We start from the raw sequence: 15,156 nt of genomic DNA, 5'->3' as shown, positions 1-15,156 counted from the left end.
TGCATAATTTTTTGGTGCAGAATTCCCTCAGGAGTAGGAGCTGCTCCGAGATAGATTATGAGAGTGTAATGGTAAGGAAGGAAATGGGGATGGTGTCTGAGATAGGGAGAGGGAGAGTCAATTCTTACTACTCCTTTGCTCTTCTGTTGATTTCTCTTAGTGCTTGGAAGATCAGTTTTTTTCTTTGACAATTTTAAATTAAAATGATTTAGATAAAAGCCATATGAAAAAGTAGTATGTTCTCACATTCAACATTTTTCAGTGCACCACTACATGAAGAAGAGGAAGGAAAGCCAGCTACTTAGGCCTTGTCTAGAGAAGAAAATTGTATCTGTTTAACTTAAAGTGAGTTTTTATGCCAACTTAGTATAATCAGTGCAAAGTCCTTTGAACACCTGGCATTGGCAATACAGTTAAGCATCATGCTTTATGAAACATGATTTCTTAAAGTATACAGAGCATATTCCACACTCTCAGCACTTTATTCACACATTTCTTTAACAATAAGGCCAAACAAAAAAATCTTTTTAAAAGAACTTTAGTTTAAGGTTATGTAAGATGAAGTCTACAAGATTCAAAGTTAAGTCTGACTCACTTAACATCTTGTCATTCTGTCTGGTGGTGTGAACGGGTGGTAAAGTAATACAGATGGAATATCTGTTTTTAACTTTGAATTTACTAACTTTTCTCTATGTCAAATCCTTTCCAACTCTTTTTATAAGAGAGAGCCCTGTTTTCATCTTCTGTTTGTTCTATCTGCAGTCACTGCTTTTCTCCATTTCCCTCTGTCTACTGCTTGCTTGTTTTCTTCTCCATCTCCACAGTTAAATGGTATATGGCTCCTCAATGCTTGTCAGTCCCACTTTATCACTACAGTATAATAGAAAGCTTTGTGTAGGCAAACAATAGGGTTTCTTCCACTCCCTTTGACCTATTAATAGACTCTGAGGCTATGTCTACACTACAAATTACTTTGGTATAACTTAGGGCTTGTCTATACTACACAGCTTTTAGCGACAAGGCTGTGACATAGCCTTGTCGCTAAAAGTCAGCGAGTGTGAATGCTCTTTTGTGGTATTTTGTTGGCACTTTTGCTGACAAAACGCAAAATTTTTGTCTTTCGCGGGGGGGTGGGGGGGGAAGAGGTGTTAAGTACCCGCGAAAGACAAAAGTTTTGGCGACAACTGTGCAGTGCAGACATACCCTTAGGGCAGGGGTAGACAACCTATGGCATGTGTGCCGAAGGCGGCACGTGTGCCAAAGGCGGCACGTGAGCTGATTTTCAGTGGCACTCACACTGCCCGGGTCCTGGCCACCGCTCCGGGGGCCTCTGCATTTTAATTTAATTTTAAATGAATTTTTTTAAACATTTTAAAAACCTTATTTACTTTACATACAACAATAGTTTAGTTATATATTATAGACTTATAGAAGGAGACCTTCTAAAAACGTTAAAATGTATTACTGGCACGCGAAACCTTAAATTAGAATGAATAAATGAAGACTCGTCACACCACTTCTGAAAGGTTACCGACCCTTGCCTTAGGGTCTAGTCTTCACTAGCAACATTAAAGCCCTGGCTGTGGCAGTGCTTTAATATGGCTGTGTAGTCGCGGCATACCCCACCTCCATGAGGGGAACAGCTCCCAGCGCTGGTGCACTGTCTACACTGGCACTTTACAGCGCTGAAACTTGCAGCGCTCAAGGGGTGTTTTTTCACACCCTTGAGCGAGAAAGTTGCAGCACTGTAAAGTGCCAGTGTAGACAAGCCCTTACTTTGGTATAACTTACGACACTCAGGGGTGTGAATAATCAACACTCCTGAGCAACATAAGTTATAATGACTTAAGCATCGGTGTGGACCACGCTATGTTAGTGGGAGCGCTTCTCCCGCCAACACAGCTACCATTGTTTGCAGCGGCAGGAGTTATTAAGCCGACGGGAGATCTCTCTCCCATCGGCTTAAAGTGTCTTCATCAGACGTTTGGCATCGGTGCAGCTGCGCCACTATAATGTAGACATAGCCTGAGGCAACTTTGTAACACTGTTCCTAAATTACCTTTCAATTAGTTTCAATCCATTACAACTCCTTATACCGGGGTGGCCAATCTGTGGCTCCGGAGCCACATGCATCTCTTCAGAAGTTAATATGCGGCTCCTTGTATAGGCACTGACTCCAGGGCTGGAGCTACAGGTGCCAACTTTCCAATGTGTTGGGGGGGGGGGGAAGGAACTCACTGCTCAACCCCTGGCTCTGCCACAGGCCCTGTCCCCACTCCACCCCTTCCGGCCCCCTCCCCTGAGTCTGCCATGCCCTCACTCCTCCCCCCCCCCACCCCCCGAGCCTCCTGCATGCCACGAAACAGCTGATCAGGAGGTGCGGGGAGGGAGGGGGAGGCGCTGATCAGTGGGGCTGTCAGTGGGTGGTAGAAGCTGGGAGCAGGGTGGGGGAGTTGATGGGGGGCTGCTGATGTATTACTGTGTCTCTTTGACAATGTACATTGGTAAATCCTGGCTCCTTCTCAAGCTCAGGTTGGCCACCCCTGCCTTATACCATCATAAACAATTCTTTCTAGCCTTCGATCCCAATACAGCAAAGCATTCAAGCATGCAGTTAAGCATGTGCTTAAATTAAACACAGATTTTAAAGGGTAATTTCTTGCTCCCTCTCTTTCAGTTTGTAATGTTTAACAGTTGACCTTCTCACCTGTCCTTCTCTTGGGAACCTATAGACGTGAATTAGAGGTTCTTTACATAGGTCTTTAGGTCCCTACTAGTTTTGGACAATACATACTGAATTTACCTTTGGAATGAAAAATATGTTTACCTGATTTTTAAACAGATCATATAACTCACAAGCTACAACCTGAACAGTGAATATAGTACAACCATTACCATGATTGAGTCTCAGGCTTCTGTACATATAGGAACTTAGATTCCAACACTAGGACTTAACAGGAACTTCTTGTCCATGGAATATTGATTAGCATAATTTCACAAGTCACTTCATGTGGGTTGATTGTTTCAGTTTGCAAGTTAAGCTCTCATTAAAAATAAGTTATCAAAATTACTTTAGTATAGCACAAAGTAAACTAGCCTGTGGAAATGAGACCCACAAAAGCAGTAAGACATCTTAGTCCTTACACATTTCACTATAATTTTAACATCCTTAGTTTTCATATACACATATGCATCAATAAAAGTCAAACTAATGAATGAGAAGAACGAATTACCAACGTACAAGTACGCTAGAGTGTGGTAAACTTCACAGTGAATTTAAGTTTACTTCCCTGACTAGTTAGGTTTTTCTGACAATACAAATAATCCTAGTTTTCAACTTTTCTAACAGGATCACGTTCAATAGAAGCAGATTCTTCTACAGCCATGTCTTCTACATGTGGTGGGGGAGGCGTGGCTTGGCAGAATTCAATATTTTGTTTAATAATTTCAATGAATATCTACATTCATTTTAAGTGTTTTTTTTATTTTTATCAATTTAAATTTTCACAGTTGCGGGAAATTGGGGAAGTCAGGCAGTACAGGGGAGTCAGACAATTATTTAATGACTATAGACGTTGATATTCAAAAAGTTAAAACTTTATAACCTTTAAAAAACACAAAAAATTGCCAAGATTGCATGTCAAAATATATAAAATACCTATCCTTAAACTCTAATAAGTTCTCAACCGGCATTGCTCTTACTTTGCCTGTCTGTAAATTTCTATTACTAATCGATGGAAATATTTTATCATCATTTGTGCGTTTACATTGAAATCAATGTTTACCGACATTTACCAACCTAAATCTGATCCTTCAAACCTAAATATATACACCTCTACCCCGATATAACGCGACCCGATATAACACGAATTCGGATATAACGCAGTAAAGCAGTGCTACGGGGAGGGAGGGGGGCGGGGCTGCGCACTCCGCTGGATCAAAGCAAGTTCGATATAACGTGGTTTCACCTATAACGTGGTAAGATTTTTTGGCTCCCAAAGACAGTGTTATATAGGGGTAGAGGTGTAGTAACTTTTTTTTAATGTCTGGTTGGCCCTTATGTGCACATACATAAGCACATATTATATATTTGCTATACATGTTAACATATACACATGTATATTATGCATACATGCTCTAAAAGGAAAGTCATTAACAAGTTTTGCCTTTTATACTTATATATTTAAGTTAATTTGTATTGGAAAGAAATTATTCTGGAAAAGACAAAACCAAGAAAAGCAGACTTCTCTGGACACACTTCAAGTATGACACTTGTTTACTGAGAAATTCCAATGGTATTTTCCTAATCTGAACACTGGTATTACTCCAGGTCCTGATAACTTCACGAAAACTCAGATCTTGCATATAGGGTTTTTATTTATATATAAATAAATATATATATAAACCACTGAGCTATCCCTCCCCCCTATATACACACACACACGAGAGAGAGAGAGCGCGCACTCAGTGGTTTGAGCACTGGCCTTGCTAAACCCAGGGTTGTGAGTTCAATCCTTGAGGGGCCCACTTAGGGATCTGGGGCAAAAATCAGTACTTGGTCCTGCTAGTGAAGGCAGGGGACTGGACTCAATGACCTTTTGGGGTCCCTTCCAGCTCTATGAGATAGGTATATCTCCATATATGTCACCATTGGAAAATCAGGCCTGAAAACTTTTTCTCCAGTCAAACCAAAAAACAAACTAATTTTAAACCATACTTCAAAGTGTTTACACAGCTATATTCCTAATTCATCTGCATATATATTTCACTGTGATAACCCTAAAGTATTCAGCATAAAAGTGCAATTCCTTCAACTTTTTAAAGATTGCAGGAGGAAGGCAATGGAGGAAAAAAGAAAATGAAAACTAAGATCCTATGATATTAACAGCTGAAAAGAAAAACACAACAGAGTCCACATTTCAGTCTTACAGGTTATATTCATATTTCAGGGTTTCTCTTTCTTTGGCTGTCAGCCATATCATTTTAGCCAGAAGATGGTATCAGTTCACCATGAGTTTGAATACAAACAGTTTAAAGGTGTGTGTTAAGGGAAAATAATATGAAATCAGAATATTAAACAGATATGTTCTTGCTATATTTGTTGTTCAAATGGAGATATAAATAGTAAGAATAGATGCTTGGGCAAGAGACATCAATCTGACTAACATCACCAAGCAACTTGCAGTCTCCCCCAGCTGCTCCTGATTTTATAATGGTACACTACAAACAACTACAGAAAGACTATTCTCAACACAGCCTGAAAAGTAAGAGGACATTATTCCCAAGACATACTCAAGAGTTTCTGGGCAACTATTAGGTTATCTATTACTGTAATGCCTACAGTGCTCAAGAAGTATAATTTTTTCTAAGGTATTGACTACATAAATGGCAGTTCCACTTCAAAAAATTATAACACTTTTTATTTTAAATCAATCACTTCAGATCAAAGAATGTTCATAAAAAGGCAACAGCAAAAAACAAAAATCCACTCTATTTCATACCTTTCTATGTAAAGGGTGTCAACTTAGTTATGTCAAAGAGACAAAAAAGTCTTAAGTAAATCCATACATCTGGCTTAGTTTTTGCATTTCTTGCAACAGGAACAATGAAAAAAAATCAATCAATTGCTTCTTTGCTGTTTAACATGCTGCAGAGGAGTATTTGTTTAAAAAGTAAAATAAATGAAAATGGTGTTTTTTAAATTGTGGAATCATTTCTATTGGTCTTCAGTTTTATGAAAGCTTGTTTGGTTTTGTTTATTTGTGTCAAAGCTGATTCCCCACTCTGGCGCTTCGAATGCAGAAGGTGGGGGCCCGCAAGGATTCTAAAAATTAATACTAGCCACTCCAGGTTTGTATTAAAAACTCCCAAGGTTACAGCTTTCTCTGATCTTGGATTCATAGATGCTGCCACCACCCAAGTGCAGAACCCCTTTGAGAAACCAGAAAGGCGCACTAGGGAATTCCTTCCTGTGGGGTACCCTCAAGCCCACAGGAAGGAGAAAGAGCTGAGAAAGAAAAAAGGGGAAATCAGCTGTTCCACCAGCTAATTAAACAACATGTGCACAAACCTCTTAAGATACAAAAATCCAATTCTGTTCTTAAAAAAGGTAAATTTTATTAATAAAAAAAGAAGAAAATACATCTGGGAGCTTAGGCTTTTGCTAGATTTAAAAAAAAAAAAAAAACTACAAGGATTAAGCATCAAGAATAGCTCTCTTGAAGTCCAGCTTAAAGGTTACAAGCAAAACAAAAGCACCTGGGGTTAGCACGGAGGAATCCACAAGCCATAAAGAAATAAAAGGGATAAACCTAATTGCGTCTTCCTAGACATTTCTTGATCTACTTACATATCTGGAGTTTTAGATGAGTAGCTTCTAGGTATGATACTGATGATTTTTCATACCTGGCTCAAGCTTCTCACAGCATAACTGCTCTCTGTCTGCCTCTCCCTGAGACCAGACAGACAGACAGACAAAAGGGAGTCTGTGTCCAATTTTAAAACGTTCTAGCCTTCCCATTGGCACTTTTTGGCCAGATGCCCACTCACTTACTTTTACCTATGCATAGCAGTGAGACTTTTTAACCCTTTACAGGTAGACCAATTAGATAGCAGCTACTAAGAGGGATTTTATAGCTACTGGCTGGCTGGGTGTCCATAAAAGGTAGCGACCCCTACCCCTTCATTTATCACAATTTGTTTTAACAAAATTCAAATGTGGGCAGAAATTTAAAGCGTTCCTTCAGGGATTTACAAATAGTTTAATAACTCTTCTTTGTCGCCACACAAAGAAGTCTGTCTTCTTTTGGTTAGTTGCAATGATATTTATTTATATTCTAACACATATATAGCATCTCGGTGCTTAAAAACAAAACAAAACACCCCTCAGTCCTAGGAAAGCATTTATGTTGTGGCATGCATATTATATTGTCACAGTATTGAGATTACTCTCACAATCTGAATGAGCAAAAAGAAGGGAACTATATAATACTTATGCTTTAACATCAGGTAGTAAGAAAAGAATATACGAATTTAAAATAGCAGAAAACATCAAGGCCATGTTATCATATTACCCTTGGCCCAAACTCAAATTTGCAGCCTTTTTGCTAGGCTACTTGGTAGAACCCTAATGAGATACTGCAATGCATACTAAAAACATGCCTAAACACATCAGCAACAACTAGACCATCCTTCTCCTTTCTACATGACCCCTCAAAGGCCTTGGCTACACTGGCGCTGTACAGCACTGCAACTTGCTGCGCTCAGGGGTGTGACCCCCCCCCCCCCCCGAACGCAGCAAGGGCAGCGCTGTAAAGCGCCAGTGTAATCAGCGCCTGCAGCGCTGCACGCTCGCTCGCAGCGCTGCACGCTATTCCCCTCGGAGAGGTGGAGTACTGCCGCGGCAGCGCTGTGAATCCCCAAGTGTAGCCAAGGCCAAAGATTTTTATCTTCTTTCTTCCCATCCTCACCCAAAATCCTTTAAAGAAATAATACTTCTGTTTTTCATCCCCTTTTTAAATTAGGTGACAGTGACATTCTTCACAGAGCTGAAAACATTCCAGTTACAGCTAAGTTGCCATGGTCCCAATGACGTAATCATACACAGAGGGGATCTTTGAAAGGAACAGGGGAGTGTATTAGTTTCAGACAATTGAAGAAAATACAGGAGAAGCAGGTAGAATATAAAGTTCATCCCTCAGAGGAATAGCTGAATCAGATTAACAAAGACCTAATATTTCCAAGTACACTAACTACAGGATAAGTTCATACTGTACAACTGTGCCACCAAAGACGGTTTTAATAAGAACTGCGGAACCATCTGATATAGCTGACAAACAGCTGATTTATCAGATGACAAACCACACACTTCCTGCATTCAAACTTATAAACATTAAAGATGTAACCATCATAGTTCAACCACTTGCATTATTAAAATGCAAGTCACTCTGTTCCTTATAGCAACAGATAGCCAATCAGTTAATCAAACTTCAAAGATAAACCAAAAGGATGGCTAGCTGTCAAAACCATTTATCTTACCTGACAAGCAGATGTAGGTTAAATATTCACCCTGACCCCCAGTTGCTAGGAAAGGGATCTTTTTCTTCGTTCTCCTTTTCACTTGGACAGCTCCCAGCATCCTTTCATCATGTGGGGCAAAAATTTCTTTGTTGATAGCAGCTTTGGTACTCATTGTAGATCAGAGACGGAAGAGGCTGCTGTCCTCTCTAAAATAAAATCATCAATCAAAAAATTAAAACGAATGCTAAGTTACAAGAGACTATGGCCGACTTTCATGTAGATCAATTATTTTGAGCTTCAAATTAAGTCTTGAATGACTTGAAAGGCTTCGCACAATAATTTCACCTCGTCATTAGAGGTGGGATTTTCAAAAGCACCTAAAGGTATATTTTCACTGCAGAGTTAACTCACGTTTACCTACACACAAGTTACTCCTCTCGAGTTAGCCTTGCTCGAGTAAGAGCGGCCACACTGCAAAAGACTTGCAGTGTCTGTACTGGTGCTGTACTCACTCATGTGTAGCATATCTCATGGTTCTCAGTGCTGCAGTAATCCAAACTGTTCTATGAATTCTTTACCAGTGAATTGTGCGAAACCACGTCTGTCCTTTCGGAGCGCAGAGAGAGAATTGTGGGACAGCACTGAAGGACTAGCAGCAGCATGGGGACATGCACAGGCACCGGCTTCCTCCGGGCCCCAGGGGTGCTCAACCATCCGCTCCACCCCAGGACCCACCCCCACCCCCCCCCCAAGTCCCCACCTCTTCCCGCCCAGTTCTGCCCCCTCCCACCCCCCAGCACCTCCTGCACGCCACGGACAGTTGATCGCGGCAGGCGGGAGACGTTGGGAGGGAAGGGGAGGAGTTAATCGGCAGGGCCACCAGCAGATGGGAGGCACCGGGGGGGAGGTGGGAGCTGGCTGCTGGTGGGTGCTAAGCATCCACTGATTTTTTCTGTGGGTGCTCCAAGGACTCAGCGCCTATGCAAACATGTCCTCATTACAGAGTGGTCGTGTTAGTAACAGATGAATCACATTCACCTGACTTACAGGCAGAGGTCACTCAAGATATAGGTAGCTTATACTCTCTCTTGGGTGAGCAAGTGGAGTTAAAAGCACCTCCACAATGTAGGTAAGAGTGTTTATATGTGAACAGGAATCAAGTCAGGAGCAATTCTCAAGTTGTAACTCCAATTAAATCAGCATTGAAGACAAGCCCATAATTAAAAGCATTAACTCCACTGAGTGATGCCACTATGTCTTAACAGTCTATATGGCAGCTAGTTATGAGGAAGAGTGCCTCTGCCCCCACACACATTGGACTCTTCACTGGCCTCCTTCTGTCACTGACCCCAGCCCTGTTTTCTCTGGAGAGTTCCAAATAAATTAGGTGACCTTCTGTTTGGCTCCCTCAATTAGTTTAAACTCATTTCCCACTTGGGAGCCAGTCCCTTGATACCAGTCTTTAGGGTATATCTACATTACAAAATTAAGCCACACAGTAATTAAATCACTTTTGCATGTCCACACTACACTCCTTGCATCAACTGTGTGCGCCCTCTCTGGGAGCGCTTGCACTGATTTAACTGTTAGTATGGGGCATTGTGGGAAGGCTTCTGAAAAGTAGCTACAGAAGATGCAAGCAACGCAGGGTCTACGCTGACACTGCAGCGACCTAATTACGTCGACTTAAGCACTACGCCTCCCACAGATGTGCAGTTAAGTTGGTGTAGTGGGCAAGTTACATCAGTGTGAACGCTTACAGAGTTAGGTTGATGTAAGCTGTCTTATGTCGACCTAGCTCTGTAGTGTAGACCACGGCCTGCTTACTTAGTACCCAGAGTGAATGAAGAGTCTTAGTCCAATTCAGTGCCACTCCTTTCCTTCGAGCTTTAAACTTAATTGATTTTCAAACAGATTCTGTATCCAAGTTCATTTGTAAGTTAATGAAATGCCGCCCCCGATTCAGCCTCTCTCTCTACTATATCTAGAATATTTAACATAAGACTTAAAATGAAAGGGCAGGACCTCTGAATTTGCAGGAGGAATTAATGAAGGACCTCTTAGTTCTATTCAATACTATTTAAATGACTCAACCCAGCTCTTCATTCACCTAGCCATCTCAGAGACAAAGACAATGGTTAACCCTTGTTTGCCTAGTTTCAAACTCATATGCAAAGCAGGTCAAAACTTAGTTGAAATAACTTCCTCCCCCGCACCCCAACCTTTTACATAACAGTCTGGGCCCTGATGTGCAAATCATTACACAAACAAATGCTAAACTTTAGGCATGTTACTAATCCAGATGAGGTTAGTGTTATTCATCCATGTATTCAAGTCTGCAGGATCAGGCCCTTTTTCTCAAAAAAAACCAAACAAAAAACCAAACAAAAAATTTCTTGGATTTTAAAAATTTACTCTGTTCTTCATAAAAAGAACGGGCATACTTGTGGCGCCTTAGAGACCAACAAATTTATTTGAGCATAAGCTTTCGTGGGCTACAGCCTACTTCATCGGATGCATACAATGGAACATATTTACTAAAGGTGCCACAAGTACTCCTGTTCTTTTTGCTGATACAGACTAACACGGCTGCTACTCTGAAATCTGTTCTTCATAATGTACTACCAATTTGGATTGGTCAGGTTAGTCAAACAATGGTTTTTTTCCCCTTCAAAATCAAATTTATTTTTGAATACCTATTTTGAAATTTTAAAATGTGCTTTTGAAAAGGAAAAAAATCTATAAAAATACTATAAAAATAAATTATTTTCCAGCCAGCTCTAAACAAACAACATTGGAATTAAATTTAAAATTAGGCCATGTCAATATGTACAGCTCTGCAGCAGCGCAGATGTACTGATAACAGCCGCACCGCTGCAGCGCATTTATGAAGACACTCTATATCGATGGGAGAAAGCTCTCCTGTCCACGTTTAAAAAAAACAAACAAACAAAAAAAACCACCTCCACGAGCGGCAGAAGCTATGTCAGCAGGACATAATGTTGTGCACATGAGCGCTTATATGTCACTCAAGGGAGTGGAATATTCACATCCTTGAGTGACATTAATTTTACTCAAACAGGCTGTAATAGCAACATAGCCTTACCCTCAACTATTTGTTAGCAGTGGCAATCGTGCAATTTGACAGCTTGGTTAAAATCCTGCACCTAATTTAAATTGCTGCTATAATTCAGAGGGGTGGGTTTTTTGTTTGTTTGTTTTTAATTAAAGTTGGCTGCCTTTGTAGGGAAGTTTACTCAAGGTAAACTAAAGGCTACTCTGAAGAAGTCTACAGTGAGCCAAGAATATTTGAATTCTTACTAGTGTCCTGTCTAGTTGCCCTCTTTCCCCCACCACTGCCAGCCTGCACCCTTTTCACAGCACCTTTTTGTTTGGTGTATTGTTGCATAGGGCACAACTAAACTCCATAACTCCAGTCATAAAGACATTCAAGCTCATAAGCCTCTTTTTATGTCTTGAACTTCCTTTGTATGCTTATATGAATCACCCTCAGCTCACTGCTAATTAGCCCCAAAATTTAATTCACTGAATAAAAAGAGATATATAACATTTGCCATCATCTAGCTAACAAAACATATATGGGAAAGTTTCAGTCTTAGGTTGTGCATTAAAAAAAAAAAAAAAAAAAACAAGCAAATCAAATATTGGATCCAATATTCAGCATGCATACACAGAGCAATTTCAATTTAAACCTTTATATTTGCTGTTTGCACATAATTACTATGGTAATCCCTTTATTTAACATAGTCAGGGCCGGCTCTAAGTTTTTTGCCGGCCCAAGCAAAAAAAAATTTGGCTGCCCCCCACCCCAGCCCTGGGCTCCCCCTCCCTGCCCACCAGTGCCCCAACCACCCACACCCCCTGCCGCCCCAGCACTGGGCTCCCCCCCCCCCCCAAAACGTGGGATCTGCTACCAGCACACGGCGGCCGAGCCATGGCCCAGCCGCGACTCCGTCCCCATGCGGGTGGAGCTGCTGGGCGGCATGGAGCGGGAGTACTTCCAGGTGGCGGTGCGGCTGCGAGGCGGCGCGGAGAACACGGCCCCCTCCCTGGGCTTCGCGGCACTGCTGGTGGCCGAGGTGGATCAGTTCGTGCTCACTGCCCTCGCCCCCGACATGCTGGCGGCCGAGGACCTGGAGAGGCGGCCCGCCCCCCCCCGGACCTGCTGCTCTTCAGCCTCACCACGCCCTGGCCCAGCCCCGGCGGCCGGGAAAGCGAGAATCTCCGGCTGCGGGGCTACCTGCTCAGCACCGACGAGCCCAGCCGGCCGCTCACCTCCTCACACACTCCGGGAGCCCCTCTTGCCGCCGCAGCCCGGGCTCGGCTCCAAGGGACCCCGCTTCCCTCCCTCCCTGCTCCTCACACACTTGGGAGCCCCTCACCGCCGCAGCCCGGGCCCTGGAGCGGAGCCCGGGCTGCGGCAGCGGCAAGAGGGGCTCCCGGAGTGTGAGAGGAGCCAGGGAGGGAGGGAAGCGGGGCCCAGGATGCAGGGAGGGAGGAGGGGTCCTGCTGCCGCTGCCACTCCGAGTCTCCCCAGGGCGGCGCGGCGTTTCCCTGCCTGAGTGGGCTGTGCAGGGCGCCGCCGGGCTGGGCAGGGGGCGCGGATCCTGGCTCGCACGCTGACAGGGCCAGTTGCTTTTTGCTGCCCCAAGAAAAAAAAAGGGGGGGGGGGCGGACTGCTGCCCCAAGCACATGCTTGGAGGGCTGTTGCCTAGAGCCGGCCCTGAACATAGTGAGACCAATGACGTCACTGGAGATATTCCGGATTTATTCAGGTGTGAGAGTACAATTTTGCCCAGGTAGTTTATCAATTCATTTTGGGACAGATCCGAATTGTTAGTAACAAAGAGCATAGAATTATATTTTTATTCACAAAACACTTACCACAACTACTCTGTTGGGGTTGTGCAAAAACTGCAGAAATATTTTGACAAAGTTCACATTTCAGACAACTCTAAGTAAATAACTAAGATAACTTTCAAAAATAGACTCAAGGTATATGAATGAAACCAGAAAGAAAAGGATAAATACTTCACTCTCCAGTTACTCTTACTACAGTATTCATTAAAAAGAAAATTTTATTTGACGTAACACTTTTCTGACATACCACAGTTCATTCCTCTTCTGAGTTTATGGAAATAGCTGCAGTATCTCTCAGAATGTGACATCTGTAGATAAAATGCTGACTTGTTAAATGTGATCACTATAAAGGATTATTGGCTTTTGTCTCACACACACACACACACACACACATTTAGGCCATGTCCTCACAGGAAAAGCTGCAGCAGCTCAGCGGCAGCTGTGCCACTGTAGCACTTCAGTGTAGACACTCACTACAGCAAAGGGAGGGGTTCTTCCATCTCTCTAGTTAATCCACTTCCCCGAAAGGCATCAACCTAGCACTATCTATCCAGGGGGCGGGGGGGAATGGGGGAGAGAGAGAGAGGTCATCTTAACTATGTCCACTCAGGGGATGTGGATTTTTCACACCCCTGAGTGATCTAGTGGATCAACCTAACTTTTTAGTGTAGACCTAAGACTGAAAACCTTTAGAAGTTGGACCAAAAAAAGATATTAGGAGAGACAAGGAGTGGCCAGATGGTTACCTCCTCCACCTCATCCGGAAGAGCCCATCACAGCAAATCTATGAGCAGCAAGAGCCAAGCCGCTGGAGTGGGGAGCTGGGCCCAGTCCTATAGGGCAGGAGCCATATTCTGCACCAGGCCAGGATAGAAACAGTGACACTCCCTCATGCGCACACACCAGAAAGCGAGGCCTGACAGTTTTACTCAGCTCCACTCCACCCGAAAGAATATCTTCACCAGCTGCCTATACAATGAATGAGTTACTGTATATTGACCGGTTTCAGAGTGGTAGCTATGTTAGTCTATCAGCAAAAACAACGAGGAGTCCTTGTGGCACCTTAGAGACTAAAATTTATTTGGGCAAAAGCCCATGAAAGCTGTCAGGGTTCCCTCCCCACTCTGAACTCTGGGGTACAGATGTGGGGACCTGCACGAAAGACCCCCTAAGTTTATATTCCACCAGCTTAGGTTAAAAACTTCCCCAAGACACAAATTCCTTGCCCTGGGATGGTATTGCTGCCACCACCAAGTGACTTAGACAAAGATTCAGGAAAAGGACCACTTGGAGTTCCTGTTTCCCCAAAATATCCCACCAAGCCCTTTCACCCCCTTTCCTGGGGAGGCTTGAGAATAATATACCAACCAAATAGGTAACCAAGGTGAGCACAGACCAGACACTAAAAACCCAATCAGGTTCTTAAAAACAGAACTTTATTCTAAAGAAAAAAGTAAAAGAAGCACCTCTGTAAAATCAGGATGGAAGGTAATTTTACAGGGTAATAAGATTTAAAACACAGAGGATTCCCCTCTAGGCAAAACTTTAAAGTTACATAAAAACAGGAATAAACCTCCCTCTTAGCATAGGGAAAATTCACAAGCTAAAACCAAGATAATCTAATGCATTTCCTTGCTATTACTTACTATTTCTGTAATATTATATGTATCATTTTAGTAGGAGCTGGATTACTTGCTTGGTCTCTCCCTTTGTCTCAGAGAGAACAACAACACAGAGCACAAAGCAAAAACCTTCCCCCACAGATTTGAAAGTATCTTCTCCCCTTATTGGTCCTTTTGGTCAGGTGCCAACTGGTTATTTGAGCTTCTTAACCCTTTGCAGGTAAAGGAGGGATTTTATGCTACCCTTAGCTGTATGATCATGACAAAAGCTTATGCCCAAATAAATGTGTTAGTCTCTAAGGTGCCACAAGGACTCCTCGTTGTTTTTGTATATTGACCTTGACTTTATTTCATAGATGTCTGAAGCAGAGGGATGCAGACAGGCAGTATTATCTGAAATGCATTGAAATGGGGCAGGAAAGAAGGATAATTAAACACAAAGGGAGCCTGGGGTTGAGTTTCAGTTTCTGACTACCAACTCACTCACTCACTACCAAGTGCCACAAGCAAGCAGACTGCTAGCCAGAGAAATATAATTTCAACCCTAAAACTAAGCAATTTGCTGTTATCTTTTCATCTCTCTCCTTAGTGATTTGTGTGTTGGTTTCCATCTCCTTTTCCTCCTGGATCCCTA

The 15,156-nt window shown here is 42.6% G+C and overlaps 1 protein-coding gene across 1 annotated transcript in view; it reads right to left on the bottom strand.

Moving 5' to 3' along the window:
- Nucleotides 1-13,199, bottom strand: part of STXBP6 (syntaxin binding protein 6) — a 170,515-nt gene extending 157,316 nt beyond the window's left edge. Inside the window, exons 1-2 of the mRNA XM_065404232.1 lie at nucleotides 13,148-13,199; nucleotides 8,038-8,225 (exon numbers count right to left, since the gene is read on the bottom strand). Of these exons, the coding sequence (XP_065260304.1) occupies nucleotides 8,038-8,191 (154 nt within the window). The 5' untranslated portion in view covers nucleotides 8,192-8,225; nucleotides 13,148-13,199. The remainder of the gene's footprint in view (nucleotides 1-8,037; nucleotides 8,226-13,147) is intronic.
- Between the last annotated feature and the right edge of the window lie 1,957 nt (nucleotides 13,200-15,156).

Source organism: Emys orbicularis, chromosome 4 (assembly GCF_028017835.1).
Source record: "Emys orbicularis isolate rEmyOrb1 chromosome 4, rEmyOrb1.hap1, whole genome shotgun sequence".
NCBI classification, from domain to species: domain Eukaryota; kingdom Metazoa; phylum Chordata; order Testudines; family Emydidae; genus Emys; species Emys orbicularis.
The sequence above is the reverse complement of the archived record's forward strand: the minus strand, read 5'-3'. Positions and strand labels throughout refer to the sequence as shown.